The sequence below is a fragment of the Hyperolius riggenbachi genome, chromosome 10 (assembly GCF_040937935.1).
Source record: "Hyperolius riggenbachi isolate aHypRig1 chromosome 10, aHypRig1.pri, whole genome shotgun sequence".
Classification (NCBI taxonomy): domain Eukaryota; kingdom Metazoa; phylum Chordata; class Amphibia; order Anura; family Hyperoliidae; genus Hyperolius; species Hyperolius riggenbachi.
Genome location: NC_090655.1, coordinates 9,522,699 through 9,541,271, shown reverse-complemented (window position 1 = coordinate 9,541,271; position 18,573 = coordinate 9,522,699). Strand labels below are relative to the sequence as shown.

The following is an 18,573-nucleotide window of genomic DNA, read 5'->3' as shown; positions in this document are numbered from 1 at the left end:
CCAACTACTGCATCGGTTGCTGAGTTATTGCACACCCGTACTCAGCCCGCGGAAGTGCTGCAGATTCATCCTGGTCACGCCGCTTGGTCTGCTAGCGCTTCTGCCCTTTGCCTCCCAGAAACTCTGTCCTCACTTCAGAGGTTCTGTGGGGTGACTTGCAAGAGCCGCTGCCCTCCACACTTCAGACTCCAATACTGCAGGTACGTGGTCTGTTTCGTTATAAAATACAACAGCCACAGAATGGAGTCTGAGGAGGCAGCAAGGGTACTAAACGCCCTATATACACAAATGGCGACACTCACCGATGCCTTTAAAGACTTGCAAGCTGGCTATACCCGTCTGGAAGTTAGACTAAACGAGCTATCAACTCTGCCTGCTAGTACTGCTCCTCCTGCTGTAGGACCTGTAAATGCAGCCCCTCTGCCTGTAGTCCCTGCAGCTGCAGCTGTAGCTGCCTCAGAACCTCGAGTACCAATACCTGAGAGATTCTCCGGAGATCGTACAAAATTCAGAGCTTTCCGTCACTCCTGTGAACTATATTTTTCATTACAGCCCCGCACCTTTGCTACAGAAGATACTAAGGTGGGGTTTGTCATTTCACTACTACTGGGGGACCCACAATCCTGGGCCCATAACCTTCGGGAAAAACAAGACCCAGCTTTGAATTCTGTGGCTGCATTCTTTACAACTATGGCTTCACTATATGATGATCCACAACGGGTGGCTACTGCAGAGGCGATGCTCCGAAACCTCCGTCAGGGGAAGAGGCCTGTGGAGGAATATACCTCTGAATTCCGACGTTGGGTCACAGATACGACCTGGAATGAATCTGCACTAATCCATCAATTCCGTCTGGGTCTTTCGGAAAGTTTAAAGGATGAACTGGCTCGTGTAGGCATTCCTGGGACTCTAGAAGAATTAATTCAACTGGCCATACAGATTGATCGTCGTTTTAGGGAACGACAACTGGAAAAGAGTAGCACCTCTCGTTTCTTCTGGAACCCACCTCCAATGACAACACCCCCTAATCCCTCAGATCAGCCCGAACCCATGCAACTCGGACTAATTCGTTCCTCATTAAGTCCTGAGGAGAGACAGCGCCGCCGAAGAGAGAACTTGTGTATGTACTGTGGCACAGCCGGTCACTTTGTGAGAACCTGTCCTGTGAAACCTGCGGGTAAGAATAAGCCTAACATTACTTATATCCCGGAAACACTTACCGATCCTACTAATTACTGTGTTGTTCCCATTTCTTTTCAGCTTCCAGGAAAAACCCTTAACACCTCGGCTATTATCGATTCAGGAGCTTGCAGCTGTTTCTTGGACATAATGTTTGCCTCTGAACATCAATTCCCTCTGCAAAACCGGAAGAATCCATTACATATTCATCTCGCCGATGGATCCTCTATCAATTCAGGACCTGTTATTATGGAAACCTCGCCAATCCTAACCACAATTTCAACCCAACATCAAGAATTTCTTCGTTTGGACTTAGTCTCATCTCCTATGTATCCTGTTATCCTGGGTCTTCCTTGGCTTAAGGCCCACAATCCCGTTATCAACTGGGCCACAGGATCCGTTATCTTCTCATCCAACTATTGTGGGGAATGTTGTACTCCGGAATACAAGGAATCTACTGGTCCATTGTTGAATGTATCCCTTCATGCTGAGAATATACCAGAATGTTATCATCAATTTTTGGATGTGTTTGACAAAAAGAAAGCTGACCAACTTCCCCCACATCGACCCTATGATTGTCCAATTGACTTGGTACCTGGCGCTCCAATCCCTTTTGGGCGTATGTTTTCACTGTCAGACCCTGAGCAGGAGGCGCTGAAGCAATATATCCATGAAAATTTAGAAAAAGGGTTTATTAGGCCATCTAGGTCTCCAGCCGGAGCTGGAATCTTTTTTGTGCAAAAGAAGGATGGATCCTTGAGGCCCTGTGTGGATTATCGGGAATTGAACAAAGTGACGGTCAAAAATCGCTATCCACTGCCATTGGTCCCAGAGTTGTTTCAGAGATTAAGAGAAGCAAAGATCTTTACGAAACTTGATCTGCGTGGGGCATATAATTTAGTAAGAATACGTGCTGGTGATGAGTGGAAGACAGCATTCCGTTCCCGCTTCGGACATTTCGAATATCTGGTTATGCCATTCGGACTATGCAACGCACCAGCTACATTTCAGCACTTCATCAATGATATATTTAAGGATATGATGGATCACTTTGTTATTGTATATCTTGATGACATCCTGGTATTTTCTGCCTCTGAACAACAACACTGTAATCAGGTGCAATTAGTTTTAAATCGTTTAAGACAACATAATCTATATGTAAAACTGGAAAAATGTGAATTTCACAAAGAAGTAATCCAATTCTTAGGATTAGTAATCTCCGCTGAAGGTTTTACTATGGACCCACATAAAGTTCAAGCAATCAAGGATTGGCCTCCACCTGTGGATAAGAAGGCGGTTCAAAGGTTCCTAGGATTCGCAAACTTTTATAGGAGATTCATCAAAAATTTTTCCTCCATCGTTTTACCTATAACGCAACTTACAAAACAACAGAAACATTTTTTCTGGAATCAAGACGCTCAAACGGCATTTGACAAATTAAAACAACTGTTCACGTCAGCCCCGATCCTCAAACATGCAGATCCAACATTACCATTTATTCTTGAAGTAGATGCCTCTGAATCAGCAATTGGTGCTATACTTTCACAAAGACAAGGCCCAAAGTCTCTAATGCACCCAGTAGCCTTCTTCTCAAGAAAACTATCCTCTGCAGAGAGGAATTATGATGTTGGTGAACGGGAATTGTTGGCCATTAAAGATGCCCTCGAAGAATGGAGATATCTGTTGGAAGGAGCTGCTAATCCTGTTTTGATATTTACAGATCATCGAAATTTAGAATACTTGAAAACTGCAAAGAGATTAAATCCACGTCAAGCAAGATGGGCACTTTTCTTCTCAAGATTTTCATTTCATATAACATACAGGCCAGGAAATAAAAATGGGAAACCGGATGCATTGTCTCGCATGTTTCCTGAAGACAATGATCAAGAGGAACCCACTACCATCTTGTCCAGCCAGCATTTCTTGTTACTACAATCAGATCTAGTTAAAAATATTAAGTTAGAAAAACTGTCTCCACCTCATAATGTCCAATCAAAGTTATCTCAGAAAGAAGGATTATGGTTCTTTGAAGATAAGATTTTTGTTCCGGAAAAATTCAGAGTTCAAGTTTTTAAGCTATGCCATGACCATCTTCTAGCGGGACATTTTGGTAGTCTTAAGACAGCAGAGTTAATCCAAAGATCCTATTGGTGGCCTGGACTATGGACTGACTGCAAGAAGTATATAGCATCCTGCCCAACCTGTAACCGATGTAAAGGATCCAAGCTTAAACCATGGGGATTGTTGAAACCCTTACCAGTACCTCCAAGGCCTTGGCACTCAATCTCAATGGATTTTATAGTGGAACTTCCACCATCTGAAGGTTATAATTCCATATTTGTGGTGGTAGATCGCCTTTCCAAAATGGCTCATTTCTTACCGATGGAAGGGACACCCACGGCCAAGTCTACAGCAACAATTTTTGTTAAAGAGATCGTACGACTACATGGCATACCCAATGATATTGTATCAGATAGGGGTGTGCAGTTTACATCAAAATTCTGGACTGCTCTGTGTAAACTTCTGAACATCCAATTATTCTTCTCTTCCGCTTACCATCCACAATCTAATGGGCAAACAGAAAGGACGAATCAAACTCTGGAACAATACTTAAGATGTTTTATTAGTTACTCTCAAGATGATTGGGTTCAACTTTTACCTCTGGCAGAATTTGCCTACAACAATTCAATTCACGCTTCAACCAATCAATCACCTTTCCTTGCCAATTATGGTTTTCACCCTACAGTTATACCTGATGTTAATAGCAAAACTTTGGTGCCTGCAGCCGACTCATGGGCCAAATTGATTACGCAGAATAATAAACTGTTACAAGAAACGATGTCAAAAGCACAGGAGCGCTACAAGGAACAGGCTGATCTGCATAGAAGAGGGGATTTGGTGTTGGAAGAAGGAGATCTGGTGTGGTTATCTACTACTAATCTAAGACTTCCTGGTCCTTCTCGGAAATTAGGACCAAAATTTATAGGACCATTTCCTATAAATAAGAAGATAAGTCCGGTAGCATATAAATTAACACTACCTGCAACGTACAAGATACATCCAGTATTTCACGTATCCTTGTTGAAACCTGTGGTTCTGGATTCATTTCCTGATCGTGGCATAGGACCACCTCCTCCTGTGGTGTTGGAAAATGAGGAAGAATACGAAGTAGAGGCCATACTTGATTCCAGGAGAAGAGGCAGGCAGATACAATATTTGATCAAATGGAAAGGGTATGGCATTGAAGAAAATACATGGGAACCTGTCTCCAATATTCATGCCAACAGACTGATAACAGCCTTTCATCAAAAATATCCTGATAAACCAGCACCTCAGGGCATCCGGAGGCTGCCCCTTAGGGGGGGGCATTGTCACGGTCACCTACCTGTACGGACTCGGCGGCTGACACGAACGGATGTCCGCGTGCGTCCTGGGGCAGGCCACCGCTCCATTAGGCGTGGGGTCTTGGCGGTTTGCGTCCGTTCGCGTCATGCGCGGTGGCATTGGCCTCAGCGCCGGAAGGCGCGGGTTGAGTGTACTGCGCAGGCGCGCTGCGGAGGGACGTCCGCGTGTACATGACGTAATTACGCATGCACGCGCACGCGTACGTTTGGACGCGTTGACGCGGCCATGCGTCAAACGGCCTATATAAGTCCAAAGAGAACATGGCCTCAGTGCTGTTGTATTGCAGCAAGTGAGAGGTTCTCCCGTGACGTGAGCTTTGACTCTGCCCTTGTTCCTGTATTCCTGTTATATGATTGCCTACCTGGTTACCGACTTCTGCCTGTTACGACTACCCGCCTTGTTACCGACCTCTGCTTGTCTGACTACCCGATTTGTTACCGATTCCTGCTCTGGACGACTATCTGCTCTGTTATCGACCCTGGCCTGTATGAGAACCCGCTCCGTTGCTGACCTCTGGAAAAGGATCAAGACTACGCTGTTGCTTCACTATCCAACTACTGCATCGGTTGCTGAGTTATTGCACACCCGTACTCAGCCCGCGGAAGTGCTGCAGATTCATCCTGGTCACGCCGCTTGGTCTGCTAGCGCTTCTGCCCTTTGCCTCCCAGAAACTCTGTCCTCACTTCAGAGGTTCTGTGGGGTGACTTGCAAGAGCCGCTGCCCTCCACACTTCAGACTCCAATACTGCAGGTACGTGGTCTGTTTCGTTATAGATGGCTATAGGAAGCACAGGGGAGGGGATGATGGCTACAGGCAGCATGCAGAAGGTCCAGGGCCCAATTTATGTTTCTGCCTCCTCTAAACTGTGTGTATTATCCATATACGGCAGCCCCTCCCATTCCATGTGCTGCCCCCTCTTCTAAGTGTAACATCCATATACAGCAGCCCCTCCCATTCCATGTGCTGCCCCCTCTTCCATGTGTAACATCCATATACAGCAGCCCCTCCCATTCCATGTACAGCAGCCCCTCCCGTTCCATGTGCTGCCCCCTCTTCTATGTGTATCATCCATGTACAGCAGCCCCTCCCATTCCATGTGCAGCCCCCTCTTCCATGTGTATCATCCATGTACAGCAGCCTCCTCCCATTCCATGTGCAGCCCCCTCTTCTATGTGTAACATCCATGTACAGCAGCCCTTCCCATTCCATGTGCAGCCCCCTCTTCTATGTGTAACATCCATGTACAGCAGCCCCTCCCATTCCATGTGCAGCCCCCTCTTCCATGTGTAACATCCATGTACAGCAGCGCCCTCCCATTCCGTGTGCTGCCCCCTCTTCCATGTGTAACATCCATATACAGCAGCCCCTCCCATTCCATGTGCTGCCCCCTCTTCCGTGTGTATCATCCATGTACTGCAGCCCCTCCCATTCCTTGTGCAGCCCCCTCTTCCATGTGTATCATCCATGTACAGCAGCCCCCTCCCATTCCATGTGCAGCCCCCTCTTCTATGTGTAACATCCATGTACAGCAGCCCTTCCCATTCCATGTGCAGCCCCCTCTTCTATGTGTAACATCCATGTACAGCAGCCCCTCCCATTCCATGTGCAGCCCCCTCTTCCATGTGTAACATCCATGTACAGCAGCACCCTCCCATTCCATGTGTAGCCCCCTCTTCCATGTGTAACATCCATATACGGCAGCCCCTCCCATTCCATGTGCAGCTCCCTCTTCCATGTGTAACATCCATGTACAGCAGCCCCCTCCCATTCCATGTGCAGCCCCCTCTTCCATGTGTAACATCCATGTACTGCAGCCCCCCTCCCATTCCATGTGCAGCCACCTCTTCCATGTGTAACATCCATGTACAGCAGCCCCCTCCCATTCCATGTGCAGCCCCTCTTCCATGTGTAACATCCATGTACTGCAGCCCCCCTTCCATTCCATGTGCAGCCTCCTCTACCGTGTGTAACATCCATGTACTGTAGTCCCACTCCCATTCCATGTGCAGCCCCCTCTTCCATGTGTAACATCCATGTACAGCAGCCCCCTCCCATTCCATGTGCAGCCTCCTCTTCCATGTGTATCATCCATGTACAGCAGCCTCCCTCCCATTCCATGTGCAGCCCCCTCTTCCATGTGTAACATCCATGTACAGCAGCCCCCTCCCATTCCATGTGCAGCCACCTCTTCCATGTGTAACATCCATGTACAGCAGCCCCCTCCCATTCCATGTGCAGCCCCCTCTTCCATGTGTAACATCCATGTACTGCAGCTCCCCTTCCATTCCATGTGCAGCCTCCTCTACCGTGTGTAACATCCATGTACTGTAGTCCCACTCCCATTCCATGTGCAGCCCCCTCTTCCATGTGTAACATCCATGTACAGCAGCCCCTCCCATTCCATGTGCAGCCTCCTCTTCCACGTGTATCATCCATGTACAGCAGCCCCTCCCATTCCATGTACAGCCCCCTCTTCCATGTGTATCATCCATGTACAGCAGCCTCCTCCCATTCCATGTGCAGCTCCCTCTTCCATGTGTATCATCCATGTACAGCAGCCTCCTCCCATTCCATGTACAGCCCCCTCTTCCATGTGTAACATCCATGTACAGCAGCCCCTCTCCCATTCCATGTGCAGCCCCCTCTTCCATGTGTAATAATCCATGTGCAGCAGCCCCTCTCCCATTCCATGTGCAGCCCCCTCCTCCATGTGTATCATCCATGTACAGCAGCCCCTCTCCCATTCCATGTGCAGCCCCCTCTTCCATGTGTATCATCTGTGTACAGCAGCCCCTCCCATTCCATGTACAGCCCCCTCTTCCATGTGCAACATCAATGTACAGCAGCCCCCTTTCCATTCCATGTGCAACCCCCTCTTCCATGTGTATCATCCATGTACAGCAGCCCCTCCAATTCCATGTACAGCCCCCTCTTCCATGTGCAACATCCATGTACAGCAGCCACCGTTCCATTCCATGTGCAGCCCCTTCTTCCTTTTTGCAAATTTAGTGGTTATTATAGCTTGTATGAGGGCTTAGCCATTAACAAATATAATCAGCACCATCGACTTCAATGCAATTCACAAAAATGTTTTGCTGAAAATCAAAACAACAAACTTTGAGGAAATACTTGTGAGACAGTCAGAGGCGTTCTAGCCAGGGGCGTAGGAATAGGCCCTGCAGCCCCTGCGCCCGCGGGGGGGCCCGCCCCCCCCCCCCCTGGGGCCCGCTTGGGGCCGTTTTGTGGGTGCTGGAGGGGTGGCAGCATGAGGGGAAAGCCTTGCCCACAGTCGGCGGGGAGAGGGGTAGTTCCCCCCTCTCCCTCACCTCGGGGCTCTCCCCTCTGTGCTCCCCTCCAGCTCTTTAGTGTGTGGGGCTGTGGTGGGCAGCGAGCGGCGGGCAGATACATACCTGCTTCCGTGCGTTCCATCGACGACTTCTCCCTCTAGCGGCTGACGTCACTTCCGGAAGTGACGTCAGCCGCTAGAGGGAGAAGTCTCCGATGGAACGCACGGAAGCAGGTATGTATCTGCCCGCTGCCCACCACAGCCCCACACACTTACGAGCTGGAGGGGAGCGCAGAGGGGAGAGCCCCGAGGTGAGGGAGAGGGGGGAACTACCCCTCTCCCCGCCGACTGTGGGCAAGGCTTTCCCCTCATGCTGCCACCCCTCCAGCACCCACAAAACGGCCGCTCAGAAAATCTGCAGGGGGGCCCGGTGGGGCCTAGTTACGCCCCTGGTTCTAGCTCATCCCTATCAAGATCTAAAGTCAATAGCTCAGCATGACAGCCAGGCAACTGGCATTGTAGAGGAGGGAATGCAGGCACAGGTACTGATAGTCTGCTCCTCTGTGCACATTTCTGTGCAGCCTGGATGATAATGTAGCATTGCAGCCATGCACAAGCAAGTCACATATGATAAACTAGTGTATTATCGTAAGATGTCATATATACTGTATATTGTCATTTAAAGTTCCTAATAAAATTGTTTACCTTATTTTGAGAGACTGGGGTGTCACTGAAGCTTTTCCTAAAACCCTTTTGTATTATTTATTCATAACTTCACCCAGCCACAGAAAGTGGCCGTGCAGTCGCACAGGGCCGAGCCAAGGCAGAGGCAAGAGAGGCTCCAGCCTCAGGGCGCAGTGTAGGAGGGGGCGCAGGGCGGGGCTGAGGCAGAGGCGAGAGAGGCTCCAGCCTCAGGGCACAGTGTAGGAGGGGGCGCACAACTCACTCAGCTATCATTCCCCTATTGTGTTAGAAGCAGAGAGAAATAAGAAAAGGGGATGCATGGCAGTAACTGCAAGCCAGATAACTAGAGATTAAGGTGTTGGGGGCCCTGTGGCCCTCTTAGTCTAATAGCAATCAGTGTGTGACGGCTGGGGTGGGAGGGATGGGGGGTGCACTTTGGTGTCTCAGCCTTGGGTGCTGGAGGACCTTGTCCCGGCTCTGGCACAGGGAAGCTGTTTTGCAGCTCTTGCACAGACAGGCTGATATTTATAGTCAAGTACAGGTCTCCATCCTCAATTTGTTAATAAATTGCAGTAAGAAAATGTAAACAATGACAGACTCGTGTACAATCCATTAGTAAATAGCATCATCAGGTAACTATTTAAATTCCTGCAGAGGTAATCATGGCATTTGGCAGTAGAATTTTCCACAGCAGATTTAGCTGTAAGGCCCCGTTCACACTGCACGCGTTTGTGTCCGTTTTTAAGGTACGCGTTTTGTGTGCGTTTTGCGAGGGCCAGAAAAATCAATGCAAAGGTATGGCCCTCGTTCACATATACGCGTGGCAAACGTATGCGTGGCAGAAACGCATAGTTGGATGCATTTCTGTGCGTCGCGCACAGAAACGCATTATAATGAAAGTCAATGGGCGCGCACTAAAAACGCATGGCATGCGTTTTTGTATGCGTATTCGGAGGTGCGTTTCTCGTCGGAAGTGTAGCTGACATCCTTCAAGAAAAAAAAAAAAAACATTTGGTATACACCTCTTCCAGGTATGATCAAAAACGCATAAGGAAAAACGCATACAAACGCATTACAAAAACGCGTACAAACGCATACAAACGCATGCGTTTTTCCAGTGCGTTTACTAAATGCGTTCTGCACGTTTTCCACACGCACATAATATGAACAGGGCCTAACTGAATGTACTGTTCTGTATTCTAGGATTACTGGCTCTCTATGCTGTTTAAGAGGCTGGTGGGACGGAAGGTGTTGGCCGTTCATGTAGCCGGTATCCAGAGGAAGCCCCGCCCAGGGAAAGTCATACGAGACAAACTGCGCATCTACGCCCACTGTACCAGCCACCGCAAGTAAGATGGGACGCTGTGACCCTACTATACCTTCTGCCTAGCCTCACAGCGCATGCTAAAGTAATCTTATTTACAGCAAAGTCCTGGGTATCCAGCACCAGCTGGGATCGCCTAATGCCATATACATGTGCTTGCTGGTTGCTTAAAGGAACACCACCGATTAACACTTTTTATCAATTGGAATAGTTTGGAAAGTGCTCCTAAGTACTGGTGTACACATTTGTATGCTTATCTCTTTGTTTACTGTTATCTAATTACTTTCACACTTTAGTGAAGCCAAAACTGACACTGAGTGAACCATGAGGGGAGGGGGATTCCCTCACAATACATCTGTTAACCCTGTGTGTGAGAGAAAGCTCGCAGAGCTGTCTGCAGAGCGCAGAGGAAATGTATCTTATGTGCAATATAAACATTTGTAATAGTATGTGAACGCTGCTTCAATATTACACTGTTCTTAGCATGTCAGACTGCAGAGATTTACCTATGCAAATGAGACATTTCAACTGAACTAAAACCCACACACAATGAATTACAGCTTTTGCCTCTGATATTTAACATGAAAAGTAGGAAAATGTTTACACAGCTACTAAGACATTATTTGAACATTGTTATTTTAAAACACTTAAGCTGGCCATACACTAGGCCGATTCCCTGCCGATCGACAGCAGATTCGATCACTGGGATTGAATCTGCTGTTACTTTGCTCACGCTACACGCTAAATTTCGATCTATTTAGTCCCGAAATAGATCAATCCCGTCGATTGCTCCGTGCGGGCCGGGAAATTACCGTCGATCGCCCGTGGGTAGGAAGCGCATCGCTAGCGGCGTTGAGTACCCGTCGACCGATGCAATACAGCTGCAATACATTACCTGCTCCGCCGGCGCGACTCCCCAGGTCTCCGCTGTCTTCTCCGCTCTGGTCTGGTCTGGTCTCCGGCATGCTTCACTTCGTCCTGTCCCAGCAGGAAGTTTAAACATTAGAGCGCCCTCTACTGTTTAAACTTCCTGCCGGGACAGGAAGAGTGAAGCATGCCAGAGACCAGACCAGACCAGAGCGGAGAAGACAGCGGAGACCTGGGGAGTCGCGCCGGCGGAGCAGGTAATGTATGCGGGCGGGGGGAGCGGCGGCAGCACCACCACCACAGATTGTGAACGGTTTCATGCTGATGACAAATTGACCAGTGTATGGCTACCTTAAGTTTAGTAGTGTTCCTTTAAGCAAATGGCCAAAAAAGGCACAAACCACCCCCTAAATACTTACCAAGCCTCCAGTGACGTCTTGCATCCTTCCTTCAGTACCTAGCGGTTTCTGACGACTGTGCACGCAAGCCGGAGTGTCACATGACCCTCATCAGGTCAGGTGACTTACCGATCTGCGTGCACGGACGTCTGAAACCGCTAGGTGCGGCAGGAAGGCTGCAAGACATCGCTGGAGGCTCGGTAAGTATTTTAAAAGCCTCAAAAAATGTCAAAAGCAAAGTCCCTGTTACCCCTCAGGGATGCCGGTTAGTTGAGACTTCCTGAGTTCTGGATAATGGGGACTTTGCTGGATTTATTTTTGTTCTGGTTGGATTTGATGGACAAATGTCTTTTTTTCCACCAAACTAGCGATGTACCTATCTGACATTATGCAACTCTGTCTTTACAAAAAGTAATAATGTATAGTTTGTTTATTTTTGTTTTATTTGTTAATAATATTGTTTTGTAATATTCTGCTTTTTTGACATGCAAGTTTTGTTAACCCCACATTTTCTTGCTCTCCTGTTAAACTGAAAAAGTCTTTAACAATACAGAAGCCACATTTTCAGAATGATAACTATTGTGAAATTCCAATTTCAATAAAGGACACCAGAAGCTGGAAGGATATGGTGGCTGCCATATTTGTTTCCTTTTAAACTATACCAGTTGCCTGGCAGCCCTGCTGATCTCTGGCTGCAGTAGTGGCTGAATCACACACCTGAAACAAGCATGCAGCTAATCCAGTCACACTTAAGTCAACATCTGATCTGCATGCTTGTTTAAAGCGGAACTGTATAGAGTTTTTAAACACAGTGTTTCACTTACCTGGGGCTTCTGCAAGCCCCCAGCAGCCGTCCTGTCCCGCGCCGGTCCTGCCCGAGCCTCCGCTCTCCCGCCGCCGGTCCGTTCCTAGACTTGTAAGTCGATGCCGGCGTAGCTCTGGCCAAGCGTATCCTTTCTTTGCGTTCCCCTGTGCAATAGCGGGGGACGCAAAGAAAGGTTACGCGTGGCCAGAGCTGCGCAGGCGCAGTGGCCCGGCGGCGGAACCGCAAGCAGCTAGCGGAGGCAGAATGGAGGCTCGGGCAGGATCGGCGCAGGACAGGGCGGCTGCTGGGGGCTTGCAGAAGCCCCAGGTAAGTGAAACACTGTGTTTAAAAACTATTTACAGTTCCGCTTTAAGGTCTATGGCTAAAAGTATTAGAGGCAGAGGATCAGCAGGACAGCCAGGCAATGTGCATTATTTAAAGGGAAATAAATATGGCAGCCTCCATATCCCTCTCATTTCAGGTGTGCTACATTGATAAATTGTTGTTGTATTTTAATGATGTTAAAAATGATCTTTCTGTTTCAACTTGAGGACATCCATGAATTGTTGTATCCATGGCAGCAGTACTCATGTTTGGAGTACTGACTACCTGTAACGAAAAATCTGCAACGCCGGATGGATTGCGGAAATATGGTCGCATCCAGTCCGGCAAGCGGACCTTCCAACGCGGGATGCGGAAATTCGTCCGCATCCGCTGCGCACACCCGTCCGAGCACTCTGCTCCAAACTCACCAACATGCTGTTCACCAGGGTTCTGCCATCTTGCCTCTAGGGGGTGCGGCCGCACACCAGACACGCCTTTATACTCTTAGAAAGCGTGTCAGCTGACCTGGAGGTCAGCTGACATTTTAGCCTGCTCTGATTGGTTGCTGCCTGGGGTGGAGACTTCTCTCCCAGGCAGTATATAAGGAAGTGCTTTTCAGTCACACTTTGTCTGTGTTTGCGATACCCTGTGTCAGCACTCAGACCTTAGACTAGATCCCAGGTGTTGAAACCAAGGACTTCACACCTAGACTAGGAGATTATTATTATTGTTATTGATTCTCTGTGTATGATTCTGTGCCTGTCTTGACTTCTCTTCTGCTTCCTGATTCTGTACTCTGCCAGCCCGTACCGTTAACGACTATTGGCTTGGTTCCTGACTATTCTCTCGTCTCACGTCTCTGTACTGTTGCCGCCTGTACTGTTGCCGAACCTCTTTCTGTCTGACCTTGCTCCCTTCAGTGGAACGTCTCCTACTGTTGGGTTATTATCTGAGGCTTGCCTCCCTGAGACGCCGGCCCTAGCAGACCGTTACTGCCAGAGGCCGAGATTCCTCCACTGCCACTTTGGGGGATCTCACACACGGGGTTCCCATTCAGAGGTAACCACACCTCTGAGGAATTGCCGTGTGGTGGATATTTCCACAACTTTGTGAATATTTACTGCTTTGTATATTTTCATGTTGTTCGTGTGTCCACTGCTTTACATCTACCCGCATTATTAGCAATTCCGCAGATTGCTATATAATCGGGTCTATCCTTGTATTGTTGGCGATACTGCGGATCCCCAATAATCAAGGTTCGGGGTGTGACACTGGTCTGAGTAGATCATTTCAGGCACTTACCGTGTTAGTGAGCCTTCCGCTGATTTACCATCAGGAAGATACTTACTATTTCACTCTAACATATCTGCATTAGTGGTGATTCTGTATATCACCACTTAATCAGATATTTGTGCCTCTTGCTGACACCAATCGTTACAGAAACACAGACCATAAAGAAGTAAGATGGAGGGGGTGATAAACCAGCTTCAGACTGTAAGGGCAGAGTTAGAACAGCTGAAGATTACTGTAACTGCACAGCAGGCTCAGATTACTCAGTTAAATGAGACTGTCCAAAGGTTGCAATCACCACTTAACGTTCTACCTCCCCCGGCTCTTAGCGAGCCTAAAATGAACATTCCTGAGAAATTTTCAGGCACAAGGTCAGATTTCCAGAATTTCCGTCACAGAGTGCTGTCTTACTTTGAGATGAAACCTGTGTCCTCGGGAACCGAGGCTCAGAAGGTCACTCTTATCAAGACTCTATTGCATGCAGATTCCCAGACGTGGGCTTATGGCTTACCTGATGAGCATCCTGCTCTGTCTTCTGTCCAGGAGTTTTTTAAGGCCATGGCGGTCATCTACGATGATCCAGATAGTGCCGCCACGGCCGAACGTAAGCTCAAAAACCTTAGACAAGGACGCAGTACTGCTGAGGAGTATGCGTCAGAGTTTAGGAAGTGGGCTGTGTCCTCTAGATGGGAGCGATATGCACTCTTGGATAGATACCTAGATGGGTTGTCAGAAGCAGTAACTGACGTGATGGTTAGTCATCCGGAACCCAAAGATCTAGATGAGGCTATTACGCTGTCTATTAAAATAGATAGGCGTCTGAGGTACAACAAGAAGGGCAGGTACCCCATGTACTCTAGGACTTCTGGGGCCAGTAGCTCGGCAGCAGTTGAGACTGAGGAGCCGATGCAGTTAGGCCACGGGCGCCTCACGGAGGCGGAAAGGTCAAGAAGACGCAGAGAGGGTCTTTGCATGTACTGCGGGGAAAAGGGCCACATTGCACAAAACTGTGGTAGGAAGTCGGGAAACTCCTCGGCTTAGGTGTGGTAGGGGGTACCACCCTAAGCGGAATTGTTTTACCTCCAAAACAAGAAAAAATTTTATTGCCCTGTTCCCTAAATTGGGAAGGGAAGAACTTTCCTACCACAGCATTTGTAGATTCCGGGTCAACAGCTAACTTTTTAGATTTAAGCTTTGCTTTAAGTTTAAATATCCCTGTACTTCCGGTAGGAAGACATTTATATGTTACAGCGATTGATGACACTCCTTTGCAAGGAAAGTCCCCACTGTGTCAGACACCTCCCCTCTCGCTGCAAGTGGGAGCTCTGCACAGGGAGGTCATACAGTTTTTCGTTCTAAAGATGTCTACCTCTACGGTGATACTAGGGTTGCCCTGGTTACGATTACATTCTCCTCAGTTTGATTGGGGGAATGGGCAGTTGACTACTTGGTCGCCTTATTGTACACAACATTGTTTACAGAATGTAGTTTTGTGTTCTACTAAGATTCAAGTGGAAGGAGTACCTCCACAATATCAGGAATATGCTGATGTCTTTTGTCCTAGGGCAGCAGATCAATTACCCCCCCATAGACCTTTTGATTGCCCAATAGATTTGAAACCAGGAACCATGCCACCCAGGGGCCACCTATACAACCTCTCGTCCCCGGAAAAATTGGCCATGGACGAGTACATTCAGGAGAATTTGCAGAAGGGTTTCATCCGCCCTTCAAGATCTCCTGCAGGAGCGGGATTCTTTTTCGTTCAGAAAAAAGATGGTGGTTTGCGCCCCTGTATTGACTACAGGGGTCTAAATAAGATCACGATTAAGAATCGGTATCCACTACCGCTAATCGACGATTTATTTACACAGGTTCCCGGGGCTTCTGTTTTCACTAAGTTGGATCTAAGGGGGGCCTACAATTTGATCCGTATCAGGGAGGAAGATGAATGGAAGACGGCATTCAACACTCCCAAGGGGCATTACGAATACTTGGTGATGCCCTTTGGGTTGTGTAACGCTCCTGCAGTTTTTCAGGAGTTCGTCAACGAGATTTTTAGGGAGGTACTGGGTCGCTTTGTAATCGTCTACTTAGATGATATCTTAATATTTTCTAAAAATATCACGGAACACCGCCAACATGTGAAGTATGTGTTACAAAGACTCAGGGAGAATCAATTGTTTGCGAAATTAGAGAAATGTGTTTTTGAGGTAAAGGAGATTGCCTTTCTTGGTTACATTATCTCTACATCAGGGTTGTCCATGGATCCCAAAAAGGTCTCTGCTGTAAGGGATTGGCCACAACCATCTGGGCTTAAAGCACTACAGAGATTCTTGGGATTCGCAAATTATTATAGAAAATTTATCAAGGGGTTCTCTTCGGTGGTGTCTCCGCTTACTAATTTGACAAAAAAAGGGGCTGATGCCACTCATTGGTCAGAAGAAGCAGTTGTGGCATTTTCCTCTCTGAAAGAGGCATTCTGTTCTGCTCCCATATTACGTCATGTAGATGTTGCTTACCCATTTATAGTGGAGGTGGATGCCTCGGAGGTTGGAGTAGGAGCAGTATTGTCTCAACGTTCAGGACTTCAGGGCAAGCTTCATCCCTGTGCTTTTTTTTCCAGAAAATTCTCTCCTGCCCAGAGAAATTATGATGTTGGAAACAGGGAATTATTAGCCATCAAGCTTGCTTTTGAGGAGTGGCGCCACTGGTTAGAGGGGGCGGAGCATGTAATTACTGTGTACACGGATCATAAAAATTTACAGTACATTGAAAAAGCTAAAAGACTCACCCCCAGACAGGCTAGATGGGCTCTCTTTTTCTGCCGTTTTAATTTTATAATTACATTCACACCAGGGAGTAAGAACGTTAAAGCGGACGCCCTTTCTCGTTGTTTTGAACCTGAAACTGCTCCATCTCCTTCCTCAGAAAGTATTCTGTCGAAAGAGATCATCCTGGCAGCCACTGAGATAGTTGAAGACCTTCCTAGCCTCTTAAGTCCTTTTCAATTAGAAGTGCCAGAAGGGAAACCAAGAGGGGTTCTTTATGTCCCTTGTACTTTACGTCCCAAAGTGCTGCAGTTGTTTCATGGACACAAGAATGCTGGACACCCTGGCATTACCCGAACCCAAGAATTGTTGTGTAGATCTGTCTGGTGGCCATCTCTACAACAAGATTGCAAGGAATTTGTTAAGACCTGTACCGTCTGTGCCAGGAGCAAACCCTCCCGACTGGCTCCAGTTGGAACTTTGCAGTCTCTGCCCTCCCCTCAGGAGCCATGGACACATATTTCCATGGACTTCGTGGGAGAACTTCCAGATTCCAATGGAAAGACTGTCATATGGGTGGTCACAGACAGATTCAGTAAGATGGCCCACTTTGTGCCTTTGAGTGGTTTCCCTACTGCTCAAAAATTAGCAGATCTTTTTATTCAAAATATCTTTAAATTACACGGCATTCCAGAGAATGTTGTCTCAGACAGAGGGGTCCAGTTTGTCTCTAGGTTCTGGCGGGCCTTCTGTAAGGGGATGGGTATGTCGTTGTCCTTTTCATCAGGTTACCATCCACAGACCAACGGCCAGACAGAGAGGACCAATCAATCTTTGGAACAGTTCCTGAGATGTTATGTGGCGGACGCCCAACACCAGTGGGCGGAGTTTCTACCATTTGCTGAGTTCGCACATAACAATCTCAGGAATGAGTCCTCTGGTTATGCGCCTTTTCAAATTGTCAATGGGAAATCTCCCAAATTTTCTCCTTTGCCAGTGTCGACCTCTCCATTCCCTGTCCTGGAGGAGTGGCAGGAATCTTTCAAGAGGATTTGGGCTAATGTCGGAGAAAATTTAAAAAAGGCTTTCATCATACAGAAGAGGCAGGCAGATAAGAGACGGTCTGCGGAGTGGGAGTTTAAACCAGGAGACAGAGTTTGGATATCAACTCGTCATATAGCTCTGAGGCAGCCATCCGCGAAACTGGGGCCCAGGTATATTGGACCATATCCAATTTCCGAAAGGGTTAATCGTGTTACTTACAGAGTCAGGTTACCGCAGTCTCTAAAGGTGGGGAAAGCCTTTCATGTGTCACTCCTGAAACCAGCTGTTCAGGTGGATTCCCCCCCTCCTCACCCTGTCATGGTTGATGGTGAGCCTGAATGGGAGGTTGAGGAGATCTTGGACTCCAGACGAGTTCAGGGTTCAGTGCAGTATTTGGTGCATTGGAGAGGGTACGGTCTAGAGGAAAGATCCTGGGTCAAAGCAGGTGATTTACATGCTGATAAACTTAGGAGACGGTTCCATGAGCTCCATCCTGACAGGCCAGGTGGGACGTGTCCGGAGTCCACGCCTAGAGGGAGGGGTACTGTAACGAAAAATCTGCAACGCCGGATGGATTGCGGAAATATGGTCGCATCCAGTCCGGCAAGCGGACCTTCCAACGCGGGATGCGGAAATTCGTCCGCATCCGCTGCGCACACCCGTCCGAGCACTCTGCTCCAAACTCACCAACATGCTGTTCACCAGGGTTCTGCCATCTTGCCTCTAGGGGGTGCGGCCGCACACCAGACACGCCTTTATACTCTTAGAAAGCGTGTCAGCTGACCTGGAGGTCAGCTGACATTTTAGCCTGCTCTGATTGGTTGCTGCCTGGGGTGGAGACTTCTCTCCCAGGCAGTATATAAGGAAGTGCTTTTCAGTCACACTTTGTCTGTGTTTGCGATACCCTGTGTCAGCACTCAGACCTTAGACTAGATCCCAGGTGTTGAAACCAAGGACTTCACACCTAGACTAGGAGATTATTATTATTGTTATTGATTCTCTGTGTATGATTCTGTGCCTGTCTTGACTTCTCTTCTGCTTCCTGATTCTGTACTCTGCCAGCCCGTACCGTTAACGACTATTGGCTTGGTTCCTGACTATTCTCTCGTCTCACGTCTCTGTACTGTTGCCGCCTGTACTGTTGCCGAACCTCTTTCTGTCTGACCTTGCTCCCTTCAGTGGAACGTCTCCTACTGTTG

General features: G+C 48.0%; 1 protein-coding gene across 1 annotated transcript in view; it reads left to right on the top strand.

Moving 5' to 3' along the window:
• The window catches only part of HPSE2 (heparanase 2 (inactive)), a 419,309-nt gene that overhangs the window by 365,221 nt on the left and 35,515 nt on the right, over positions 1–18,573 (top strand). The window contains exon 10 of the mRNA XM_068257797.1: positions 9,758–9,903. Within this exon, the coding sequence (XP_068113898.1) occupies positions 9,758–9,903 (146 nt within the window). The remainder of the gene's footprint in view (positions 1–9,757; positions 9,904–18,573) is intronic.